The 13,917-nt window shown below is 36.7% G+C and overlaps 1 protein-coding gene across 1 annotated transcript in view; it reads left to right on the top strand.

Moving 5' to 3' along the window:
• Positions 1-13,917, top strand: part of LOC115220983 (protein O-glucosyltransferase 2) — a 70,819-nt gene that overhangs the window by 36,600 nt on the left and 20,302 nt on the right. Inside the window, exons 3-4 of the mRNA XM_029791199.2 lie at positions 2,114-2,328; positions 4,711-4,958. Coding sequence (XP_029647059.1) covers positions 2,114-2,328; positions 4,711-4,958 — 463 coding nt within the window. The remainder of the gene's footprint in view (positions 1-2,113; positions 2,329-4,710; positions 4,959-13,917) is intronic.

Here is a 13,917-nt window from a genome sequence, read left to right as displayed (position 1 = left end):
CACCACCTCGTCCCAGGTTTTCCTGGGTCTACCTCTTCCACAGGTTCCCTCAACCGCTTGGGTAATCTATTTCCAAGGATTTTAATAATGGGTTGTGTTTGAAATTCTGAGAACATTATCATATCAAATATGACAGACACATAGAAAAGGCCTGATGACACAAAAACCAAAATATTGTGACAATCCAAATGAGGCTACAATTTTGAATATGTCATTGTAAAACAATGACTTCATGTTCTGATTACCCTAAGTCTATGAGACACTTAGGTCCCTAGCAAGCTCCACTGGCATAGCTCTCGGGGTCATTGAGGCACACAAACTACATCACAACAACTGGACTTTGCAGTGGTTTTATCAGTGTTAAGGTAACTATTCCTCTGAGGATTGTTTCTCTTTTCTATCTCTATAGTCTAGATATTTCTACTTGTAACTCCTTATCATTGAATAGTTCTCCATTTCAGATCATCATCATCATCATCATCGTTTAATGTCATTATCATGTTTATCATTTCTTTGTGTTTGTTATTTTACTTTTTGCATACTCCCTTATGGTATCTCACACTGTATCATCCTGTAATGTCTCCAATGTTTTTGTCAACTCTTAGTTTTTAATAAAGAAATCATCATCATCATTGTCAAGATGGGCTGGAAGAATATTTAGAGTGTCTTGCTATATTTGTTTTGGCTCTTTATGTTCTTGGTTCAAATCCTACCTAGGTCAACTTCGCTTTTTGTTCCTTCTGTTGATAAAATGAAGTGCTGATTAATTACTGAGGTTAATATGACTGCTTAACTTCCGCATCACTTCAGAACTTCTGGCCTTGTGCATAAATTAGAAATTATTATTATTACTATCATCAGGCATAAGTGTGGCTGTGTGATTTAGAAGTTTGCTTTCCAGTCACTATGTCTTGAATTCAAACCCACTGCATGACACTTTAGACAGATGTTTTCTGCAATAGCCCTGGGTAAACCAAAGCCTTGTGAGGGGATTTGGTAGATGGAAACTGAACAAAGCCCTTCATGTAAGTTTGTATTTGTCTTCCAACAACCGGTGTTGGTTTGTTTATATTGCTGCAACCTAGTTGTTTGACAAAAGGGACAGAAAGATTAAGTACCAAGCATTACAAATAATTACTAAGTTCTGAAGTCAATTTGTTTAACCAAAACCCTTCAAGGTTTTGCTCCAGCATGGTCACAGTTCAATGATTGACATGAGTAAAAATAAGGAAAAAAAGATTACAGTAGTTAGTTTCATAGGACAGTTAAGATTGTATTGCAGGAATTAACTTGGTTTTTCAGCCTTCACAACAGGTACCAATATTATATTGGTTTCAAATTATGGCACAAGGCCAGCAATCTCAGGGAATGGGGTAATTTGATTACATCAACCCCAGTATTCGACTGGTACTTATTTTATTGACCTTGAAAGGATGAAAGGTAAAGTCAATCTCAGTGGAATTTGAACTTGGAACATAAAAACAGAAGAAATGTCACTGAGCATTTTTCCCAGTGTGCTAACAATTCCACCACCTTAATTACCAATATTATATTGAATTTAGTCAAACTAATTACACTGTGTAACATGATTTTTATCCTTGGGTAGCAACTCTTATTTTCTATTTGCTTACCGCTAGAAAGTATGGAAAATGGCTAACACTTCCATCAAACTTTGCTTTTGTTATGATATTTATTCAAACCCCACAGAATCCCTTTCAACACATGACTACGATGATCCCACTACTCCTGCTTATGATCAGAAATGGACATATTGTCAGCCACTAAGGCACATTCTCAAGTGGTTGTGGTCAAGCAACTAACAAGCTAATCTGTGGTATTGAGAAGAATATTTACTTCAATGATATTTCTGCCTCAGCAGCTCGGTGTTGAATTTGTCTGAAATGTAATGGAAAACAGGTCAGTTTCGAAATATTGACATCTAGATCACAAAAGCAAAGTCTGAAGGGAATAGGGTTCATTTCCTTTGATTTCTCGATGGAAGCAAATAGGAAAGACAGGAAAAAAAGAAATTAAAATGTTGTTACACAGTGTTATTCATTCCTCATTCAAATATCCCTTTATTTCATTTTTATTTATATTTTTTGTATTTCAGGAACTTCATATCACGAGGATTGTTATTGTCCAGTGTTGAATTTTGACAAATGGCTTAAAGCAATGGAATGTCCTTCAACATACAAACAAATTGATGATGACTTACAGATTTGGAAAAATGCAATAAATATGGAAAAATTAGCTCCAAAAATAGTCAAAAGATTCAATCACCATGGACAACATAGTATTTGTCATTACAAAATAATCAACAATAAGGCAAGTAAAACAACATTTTATATATGTGTGTATATTCGGAGGAAGTGTGACTGTGTGGTTAAGACGCTTCCCAGCCATGTGGTCCTGGGTTCAATCCCACTGCAAGGCACTTTGGGCTGACCAAAGCCTTGTGAGTGGATTTTATAGAGAGAAAAAGCATCCAGTACATTCTGTAAAATTGGTTGGCATTAGGAAGGTCATCTTGCTGTAGAAACCATGCCAAAGCAAACATAGGTCCTATGGACCATCAGCTCCTGCCAAACCATTCCACCCATGCTAGCATGGAAAATGGATGTTAAACAAAGATGAAGATGAGAATGATGATGTGTTTGTTTTTATGTGTACCCTTGTTTTAACATCATTTGATGGTTGTAAATGAGTGTCACCGTTATGCAAGTGAGGTTGTTTGTTTCCAATCTGCTGTGAAAAATATGTCTGTCTATAGGAAAATATTACCTTTGAACAGTTGGTGACAAGAAAGGAATCTTGTCATAGAAAATCTGCCTCAACTAACTCCATTTAATCCATGCTAACATGGAAAAGAGGACATTAAATGATGGTGATGCTACACAGACACACACACAGGCATGCACACGCTCACACATATATATGTAGTGGAGGCACATGGCTTAGTTGTTAGGGTGTTCGACTCACAATCTTACAATTGTGGTTTCAATTCCTGGACTGGGTGATGTATTATGCCCTTGAACAAAACACTTCAATTCATGTTATTCCAGTCCACTCAACTGATAAAAATGATTAATTTTGCAATGGATTGGTGAATTGTACTGAAAGGAATATAAATGCCAGAGAAATTAGGAAACCAGTCCTATGCTTTTCACTGAGTAATGTGGATTAATTGTGTGTGTATGTTGATGTATGTGTGTGTGTGTGTATATATATATATATATATATATATATATATATATATATATATATCTGTATGTGTGTGAAGGCATGTGGCTTAGTGGTTAGGGCATTCGGCTCACAATTGTAAGGTTGTGAGTTCAATTCCTGGCAACGCATTGTGTCCTTGAGCAAGACACTTTATTTCATGTTGCTCCAGTCCACTTGGCTGATAAAAATGAGTTGTACCTGTTTTTCAAAGGGCCGGCCTTGTCCCACTCTGTGTCATGCTGAATCTCATTGAGAACTGCGTTAGGGGCACACGTTCTTGTGGATTGCTCAGTCACTTGCACATTAATTTCACGAGCAAGCTGTTCTGTTGATCGTATCAGCTGGGACCCTCGTTGTCGTAACCGACGGAGTGCTCCTACTATGTATATATATGTATGTATGTGTGTGTGTATATGTATGCTCAACCTGGCTTCTGAGTTGGCAGGAACAGTGGATGCGATTTTCTCTGTAGGTAACTTCAGGAGTGTAATGAATTTTGAGTATCATTTTATCAGGTATTTTCTGACCTTATTAATTCCTTTGATATTATCAATGGAGAAGCTTTGTGGATGGTTCTTTGCAAACGTGGCTGTCAATTAAAATGTGTGTGCATGTTTAGCCCTTTAGCATTAAAGCCGATCATATCTGGCCAAAATGTTCTGCCTGTTTTAGGCTCAAATTGGCCAGATCTAGTCTTTCACATCTACTCTACAATAACATTCTAAAAGTAAACAGTTACATCATCGAAATGTTACAAGATATAGCATGATTAATTCAAAATGGTATGAATAAATAAGCACGACTTTTACTGAGTGACATGAATGCTAGATGGTTAAAGAACTGCACATCTTCTTATAAACAAATCTCGTAAAAATAGCTACATTCTGAATTTTTTAAACAGTCCTTGGCTTTTTTGTGATAAGTACTCATCAACAGGTAAGCATTGTTATTGACTTAAAATGGAAATCAGGACATCTACATTCAAGAAATTAGTCACTCTCGTCTTCATCATCATCATTTAACGTCCATTTTCCATGCTGGCATGGGTTGGACGGTTTGACTGGGGACTGGCAAGCCAGTAGGCTGTGCCAGACACCAATCTGACCTGGCAAAGTTTCTACAGCTGGATGTCCTTCCTAATGCCAATCACTCTGAGAGTATAGTGGGGGTGCTTTTTACATGCTACTGATACAGGAGCCAGTCAGGCAGCACTGGCATTGACCACATTTGCATGGTACTTTTTACATGCCACCAGCATGGGTGCCAATCAGGTGGAACTGGTATTGACCATATGTGCATGGTACTTTTTACATGCCAGTCAGGTGGAATTGGCATTGTCCACAACTACAATTTCCATTTTGATTTTGATTTTTGATCTTTTTGAAAAATTTTCTGATAGGATTTTTTTTTTTTTTTGATGCTGCATTCAACTTGTTAAAAAAGAAATAACAACAAACAATAATATTCTCTTCCCATTTATTTCAGTTGAGCCGTAAGTGTTATGGAGAACACACAGGGTTTAGTATGTTTTCTGATACGCCATTCCTTTCATTGGCTCGCAAAGTTATCCTGCCTGATATGGATTTCTTTATCAACCTTGGTGACTGGCCATTATCTGAGAAGTCAAGTAAGCAAACATATCCAATATTTTCTTGGTGTGGTTCTCATGAAACAAAAGACATTGTGATGCCAACCTATGACATAACAGAATCTACTTTGGGAATGATGTCTAAGTAAGTATGACTAAAAATATATTCACCATTTCTTTCTTTCATTACCCTAATGTGTATGTGTGTGTGTGTGTGTGTATGTATGTATATGTATGCTCAACCTGGCTTCTGAGTTGGCAATGCATGACAAAATTATCTGTAGATATTTATTTCTTCTTTCTTTCTTCAGTTTTTTTTTTTAAATATCTGATGATAAAATTCTAAAATTCAGAATCAAGGGAGTTTAATTAGATTTAACCTTCTACCATTCAGATTAGTCTATCAAATGTGGTTCTTATTTATTCACATTGTTTTGAATTGTTTTTAATTAATCATGAATATCCTCATAGCTTTGATATTTCAGTGACCTGATTGTTCATTTTTAGAATGACATTGTAGAGTAGGAATGGGAGACTGGATCAGGTTGGTTTGAACACAAAACAGAATATATGTGCCAAGTATAACCAGTTTAAATGCTAAAGAGTTAAGGTTTCTTTGTGTAAAGCTGGAACCAACTCCTGTCACACGAAACTCACAAAACTGCTTTCAACTTTCTTGTAGACACCTGATGTTTTGTAAATTCTTTTGGGAAAAATAAAATTTTTTCTCATACCCAAATAAGTCTGAGTTTTTGGGCCTTCTCGGGTAGTTTACTGATGGTGTAGGTCATACAAATCCACTGCTCATTTTCATTTCCTCATTCCTCTGTATCTAGGTTTAGTAAATGCTAAAGCTTTTGAAAAACTCATGAATGAATGCCACATCTTTTCTCTCAGAATGAGATGACTGTGCATACCTGAGTGGTTTGCTATGGCTCACTGGAAAATCAACCTGTTTTGATGATTGCGTATTTTGGCACTGGAGGCAAATATACACACACACACGCACGCGTAAACCTGCATGGAAACATACGCATACAAACAGAGAAACAGAGTAAGAGAGAGAGGGATCACACATATGCGTAGGAGTGGCTGTGTGGTAAGTAGCTTGCTTACGAACCACATGGTCCTGGGTTCAGTCCCACTGCATGGCACCTTGAGCAAGTGTCTTCTACTATAGCCTCAGGCCGACCAAAGCCTTGTGAGTGGATTTGGTAGACGGAAACTGAAAGAAGCCCATTGTATATATATATATATATATATATATATATATATATTTATGTATGTGTGTGTATATGTTTGTGTCTGTGTTTAGGTCCCCGTAACTTAGCGGTTCGGCAAATGACACTGATAGAATAAGTACTAGGCTTACAAAGAATAAGTCCTGGGGTCGATTTACTCGACTAAAGGCAGTACTCCAGCATGGCCACAGTCAAATGACTGAAACAAGTAAAAGAGTATAACTAGATACTCACATACATAAACAGAGAGGGAGGGGATGAGAGCAACATTAAGACATCAATAGCTTACAGTATACACATTACACACAGACACACACACGCACACATGCACAACCATTTGATTGTGTTTTTTAAAAAGAGACTTTCCCTTTCCCCTCACCTTCATATCCTTACCTCCCACTCATCTCTCACAACCTCGCTCTCTCTCCCTCTCTCTCTCTGCTCATACATTTTGTTATTGTTATTTGTCCATCCCCTTTCCACCATCACCTATTTCCCACTCCCACTCAAAACGTTTGATTCACACCTCTTCCTGCTATCATTCCTTTTGGTTCCAACCCAGTGTTCTGTTAAGTCTATATGTACATTATTCAACAGTCAGCCAATCCTATTTCTTTACTACCCACAAGGGGCTGAACACAGAAGGGACAAACAAGGACAGACAAATGGATTAAGTTGATTACTTATTTAATCAACCCCCCCCCCCCGAAAGGATGAAAGGCAAAGTCGACCTCAGCGGAATTTGAACTCAGTACATAGCTAGCGGCAGACGAAATACTGCTAAGCATTTCGCCCGGCGTGCTAACGTTCCTGCCAGCTTGCCACATTTTCTCAATGTCCAAATGATGGGAATTAAAAAACCTTTCAGCCTTTACTTTTTGATTTGTGTTGAGTTAACCACATGCACACAAATATTACATTATTTTAATTATTCAGAGATACATAGTTTATCTCTCTTACCATTTACTGTAATACTTCAGTCTTCTTTGTCCATATCCATATTTAGCTGTTGTCTTGTGTGGAGCTTTAGCAGAAGACACTTACCCAAGGTGTTATGCAGTGGGACCGAACCTGAAACCATCTGGTTACAAAGCAGGTGTCTTGACCACACAGCCACTCCTGCACCTATAAGGTTCTCAGCCATTCTTGTTGTTAACTCTGAGAAATTTCATTTATTTGCAGCCATAAAAGGCTGTTGAAAAACTAGAATGACCAACACTAAATAATTCTTTCTTATTATAAGCACAAGGCCGGAAATTTGAGAGGGGGGGGGCAGTCGATTATGTCGACCTTGACAGAATTTGAACTTAGAACATAGCAGCAGATGAAATACTCGTAAACATTTCACCTGGCGTGCTAACAATTCTGCCAGCTTACCACCTTACCATCACTAAATAATAAAAAATTATGATGAAATGAATTTTGAGTGAAATAAAAGATATATTTAAAAAAAGGAAGAAAAATATTTTCATTGCAGTTTGATCATTGCACTGATTGTTATTTCTTATCTCACACCCTAATTTCCATTATTCTTTTCACTCTTTCACTTCAAAACTTGTTTCTGTGTGAATGGGTGAATAATTTTAATAATGCACTTTGTTAGTTGCTAACATTTTTCATGAATTCACCGCTCACTTCTCACACCCTTGTGAATTTACTTACCCCATCCCACACCATCTTCTCTTATACTCATTGACCTTCCTGTAACTTGAGAGTCTATCCTGATACAACTTCACCACTAGCCTTTTTTTTCTTTTCCAACTGGAGTAAACGTATATCTTCTTTGGAGCAAGACACCTGTTCTTCTCCTTCTAACATACTTTAAAACAGGGATGGGCAACTTTTCATTAACTGGGGCCCACATTGTACCATTTCCAAGTGGGAGAGGGCCACATGATAAAACACATGCATTAAATATTACTTGCCCACTTTACCCTGAATTCTTTGCAGTTCTTCTTAATTTTATTTATCTTAGTAATAAAGTTTATGTTAAACTGGCATCTCTTTCATTATTTACTAATGAAACTAATGATGATTACTAGTGTAAATAAATTATAGTTTAAAATATTGAAGTAAAAAAAAAAAGAAAATTCATTGATATTTTATTAAAGAAAAAATTTCATTATCTGTGTCAATAAGATTTTTGCTCATTCACATTCTTTACCATATTTTCAATATTAGGTAGAATTTGAGATGTTGCTACTCTTAGGGTATGCTGCAAATTAGTAGCCTAGAAACTCATCGAGGGCAGCATGAGGGGTGCAGGTTGGCCGTGTATACTTTAAAAGTTTCTTCACCTGGCATAAAGCCACTTCCTTCAGTACTACTCTCTTCTCCAACAGAGGGATTGTGTCCTGCAAGTTACTCGGTGACCTCACTAGTGCTGGTGCCAGTGTCGCATAAAAGTTCCCAGTACACTCTGCAAAGTGGTTGGCATTAGGAAGGGCATCCAGCCATAGAAACCATGCCAAAACAGACATGGAGCCTGAACAGCCCTTCAGCTGGTCAGCTCCTGTTAAACCTTCCAATCCATGCTAGCATGGAAAACAGGCATTAAATGATGATGATGATGATGATTTTACATCAGTTTGCTTTGATGTAAGATTTGTTTTGTTGTTTTAGTGTATGTCTCCACAGCGTCTACAACATGAGTTTTGGATGTATTTATCAGTATTTCATTTGAATGTGTGTCCTGTGGTGTCCATGCTAGAGACCGTAGTCTTGTTGAATTCAGAAAACCTTGATTCTGTTTATTAACGAACCCATTTCCATTTAAACCTGTTGAAATTTGAAAAAAAAACGTTTTTATTATCCTAATTGGCTTTTGAGGATCTTGTGATGTTAACTGGTTGATCAGTTCAGAACCTGATGGAATGGTTGGTTAGATCAGGGTTAGGAGGCAAACTTCTTGATTGCACGCACACACACACACACACACACACACACACACACGCCACCTCTTCCACCAATATACAACAGCAGAGGATGTAAATATTGACAAAGAGTATAAACATCACTAAGAAAATCAAAAAGCTGCTTTTTTTTTTCGCCTTTTTCTTTTTTAAAAAAACAAAATCTTTTTAATACTTGATCTGTTACAAGTTGCAGTAACTACCTTGTCAATCTCACTATCAGGAATTCAGTGAACTAACGTTTGGCTTGTTGTGTACCTGTAACTAAGGACGCCTATTGTCTGCCAACTGCCTTTTTTATTTATGTAGTTATCCTCATTTTCCTATAGCTTTTTCTCTTTTCACATGATATTCATGTCTAGCATTGTTGTTTCCACATGGTGTCTATAGTTATTTTTCTTACCTTACCAGTATTGTAAGTACAATAATTTTCACTTTTTTTTTTATATATTCTGGGTGTGGTAGTATTTTACTTTTCTCTTTTAATGTAATACATGACTTGATATAAAAGAAACAGATTATAAAAAAGGGTGGAGTGTTGATAAGAATTACTAATAATATAATAGTTGATGACGATAATAATGTTTTCTTTATTAACCACTAAGAGCTCACAGAAACATTGGCAACAGTACAGGACAATAAAATGTGGGATTACATAAAAGGCATGTAAGAAATAAAACAGTAACAATAAATTCCCCAAATGAGGGAAACTTCCTAGGGCTGCTCATGGAGACCCCACAAAAGCCACTGTCGTCCTAAACACTAGAGCAAGTGCCCTCTTCACATTGTGCTTCTTCAACTTACAGGCGGGCACATGCTTAGTGTAAGCTCATTCACTCAAATCATTCTTGCAACATACACCCACCTTTTAACAAATTTGTTGGGAGGCAGCACTTCCCTCTTCACCTTCAGTTTCCTTTTCAGGTAAAACTTGAAAAAGTAGGTAAGGGCTTGGCCAAAGAGGAAATTATCTGTCTTCAGCCCTTTCAATCTGGTCCACCACACAACTTCTTTTGCTAAAGCTACTAGGCAACAAAAGACAGCCTGCTCTTCCAGGTCAAAGGAAGGCTGTGGGACTATCTTCATAATGAGCTCAGCTGATAGCCAGATCTATCCCAAACATGACAGCAGATGTTCAATATAAATCTACAAGTCAAAAATACACAGGTACTGGACAAGAGCATGCAGAACAGTTTCATCACTTTGCATGCATCTCGGATAGGTCCAGCTGATTTAGCTTCTGTGCCTGTAGAGTTTATCCCAAACTGGCAATGCCCCCGCTAGCACTGCTAGGCCAAGGATTCCTGGAAATTATCCATAGGCCCCAGCCCAAAAGTCCTCTGGAACAGCCTATCCAGTTGGTTCTCATCAATGCCCAGAGTCTCCCCAAGAATGTCACACTTGCCCACCACTAGCCCTCTATAGAACACAAGAATGGAACTTTTCACTGACTGCATTGTCTGTTGAAAGAGAACTGTAAGTGTCTGATGACACCCTGTTGAGTAATGTTACTCCAGAGATCCAAAAGTTTTACGAAGACACATTCATGGACGATTGTCTGTAGATGTCAACCATTACATTTCCTACAGTCAAGTTAAAAAAAAAAGAAATTTTATTAATCAGTCATACTTATGTGGTGACAAGAAGGCACTTGCTCATTGACTAATATTGATTTAATCTTAGCAAATATGGGTGACAATTTCTGGCATATTTTGATCTTATTAGATCTCCTCATCAAAACATAACTTTCTTCATACTTGTCTGATCAATGATATCAGTCACCATATTGATGTTTAATCACATGTGATTTGGCTTCAACAAGTATTATAACAACTGAAGGAAACTAAGGTCCTTTAATCTAACAAAAGTAGCAACAGTTTTGTAATCATTAGCTAAAAATTGCTATTCTCTCTGCATTTTCTTCATATAAATTAAGGCGACAAACATTAGTGAAACAAATGTGGGAGGTATTTCTATCGCACCCTGGTGAAACATTAGTTGGTGAATTCAAATTTTCATTGTTCCTTCATATGTTTTATAAACCACAAACAAACAACATTTGCTTATATTCAAGTAATGGGTATAGTTAATGTTGCAGTAGCATAGATGATAAACGATGGAGTGGATGTAGTATTTGACTAACAATCAGCTTATATGTCTTAAGTTAAAATTTACTGCAGGTATTTCATTGTGTATTTGGGCAGTAACATTTAACTTTACATCTTCCAATTCATGTAGCTGTCAGGTATAGTTACCAATTTATAATGGAATTACATCTGCAGCAGAATTTATCTTATCAGAGAGGGGAGTTTATATTTTGCACATGTAATGGTTTCAAATTTTGGCACAAGGCCAGCAACATTAAGCAACTTTACATTGCGCCCATTGTTTAACTGGTACTTATTTTATAGATCACAAAAGGATGAAAGACAAGTTTATCGTAAATCATCAAGTTTATTTCAGATACTCTCATTTTAAAAATCATCTCTGGCTAATCGTAGAGAGGACGTTGGTGTTGCCTTGTTAATATTGTTTGGGATTTTGCCAGTTGTTTCTAAAGGAAGCAAAATTGTAATGTTGGCATCATATTTAGATTCTGTTTTGCTTCTTGGATAAAATTCTCTTGTCATATACATATATTACGTTGTTCGGAAAGTTCTGAGTGTTTTTTAATATGCATAAAGGGATATAAATAATTGACCTTTGCCCATCTATCAGGAAATTTTAAAATTCCATCAGCATAAAATTTGACTGGTTTTGAAGGAAAAAAGTTATTTTGATGCATTTTGACTCTACCTAAATCATTAAATGTTTTTCCTTGCAATGAGTTCTGTAGAGACAAAAAACAAGTGGTGGTCAGATGGCACAATATCAGGAGAATATGTTTGATGGGGTAGGAGATCCCAGCCAAGTTCATTTAAATTTGTTCAGGTTGACAAAGACACATGGTTGGGCATTGTCTTGTTGGAACACCACCCCTTTCCTGTTGCAATCTCTAGCTTCAATTCTTTGATTTTTTTTTTATTCAAATTAACCAGCTGATGACAGACCATATCAGAATTAATGGTCTGGTTTTGTGGGAGTGACTCATAATAAATAATGCCTTTATGATCCCACCAAACACAAAGCATAAGTTTTTTCATGATGGATATTCGTATTTGGTTGCTGTTTTGGGAGATCCTTACACAAACTCCTGGATCTTTTCTGCACTACATTTTCATACACAATCCATTTTTCATCTCCAGTCACAAGTTGTTTAAAAAAAGGCATGCTTTCATTCCATTTTAAAAGCATATCACAAACAGAATACCAGTCCAAGCAATTCTTTTCTGAGAGTTTGCAAGAAATCTATCCTAGCTTCACTAGGTGTTCATGAGCCATATTTTTAGAAACTTCCAACTCCTTTGCAAGTTCTTTTGTCATAATATTTGAGTTTTCTTCGATTTTTGCCTTTAAAACATCTTCATCCAATTTTGAAGGTCTTTCACTGTGACTATATTGCAAATCACCTTCGATTAGGTCGACCCCAGTACACAACTGATACTTAATTTATCGACCCCGAAAGGATGAAAGGTAAACTCAACTTCGACAGAATTTGAACTCAGAATGTAGCGACAGGAAAAATACCACTCAGCATTTCATCCAGTAAGCAACCAATTCAGGCAGCTTTAACAATTCTAATAATAAAACTATCATAATATAAGGACCTAGACATTGAAATATTCGAGATATAGGGCATGAAGGTGTAAACAATACCAATAATAACTGGAGCATTAGGTATGATTAACCAATAGAACGCTGAATAAATATTAGTGTTCACTTGTATATAGTGTGTGAATAACAAAAGTTGTGTTATTTCATTGGTCTTTAACCTAGTAGAATATATGTTGGTCAAATTGTGTTTGATTATTAGATGTTTATTGTATAGAGTGTGGGTGATGTGCGATGACTGTTCTGTGTTATTTTATTGAATTGACAATCCCTTGTGCAATATGTATACTGTCCCCAACAATTATTTGAGGCTGTATGTATTGTGAACTCTGATACTGCTTCTAAGTTTCTTTTCAGACTTTTTAATCATACTTACTGCTCCAATAATAATTGGTACTGTTTGCACTCTCATGCCCCACATCTTGAATATTTCAATATCTTAGGTCTTTATATTATGATAGTTTTATTGGTAGAATTGTTAGTAAGCTGAACAAAATATTTAGCAGCATTTTCTCCGTCTTTATATTCTGTGTTCAAATTCTACTGAGATTGACTTTGCCTTTTATCCTTTTGGGGTCGATAAAATAAGTACCAGTTGTGTTTTGAGGTCGATGTAATAAACTATTCCCCTCCACTAAAATTTCAGGCCTTGTGACTATAAAAAAAAAGATTATTATTATTATTATTATTAAGGTGGTGAGCTGGCAGAATCATTAGCATGCTGGATGCTTAGTGGTATTTTGCCTTTCATCCATTCGGGGTCAATAAATTAAGTACCAGTGAAATTCTGGGGTCGATGTAATCAACTGTCCCTCTCTCCCAGACCTTCAGGTCTTGTTCCTATAATAGAAAGGATTATTATTATTATGAGGACACCTGGCCTAGTGGTTAGCATGTTGCACTCATGACCACAAGATCGTGGTTTCAATTCCTAAACTGGGTGATGCGTTGTGTTCTTGAGCAAAACACTTCAAAATGCTTAACGTCATTTTGCCCATCTTTATGTTCTGACTTCAAATTCCGCCGAGGTCAACTTTGCCTTTCATCCTTTTAGTGTTGATAAAGTAAGTACAAGTGGAACCCGATGGTGGGGGGGGGGGGGGTGTAATCAACTAGTCCCTTCCCCAAAATTTCAGGCCTTGTACCTATAGTAGAAAGGATTATTATTATCTCTTTAACTCAGGATTAGTGTTATTCCTGATAGAATTTGTTGGTTGCAGTCTGCTGTTTGTAACCTTAG

Source organism: Octopus sinensis, linkage group LG17, assembly GCF_006345805.1.
Source record: "Octopus sinensis linkage group LG17, ASM634580v1, whole genome shotgun sequence".
Lineage (NCBI taxonomy): Eukaryota > Metazoa > Mollusca > Cephalopoda > Octopoda > Octopodidae > Octopus > Octopus sinensis.
The sequence above is the reverse complement of the archived record's forward strand: the minus strand, read 5'-3'. Positions and strand labels throughout refer to the sequence as shown.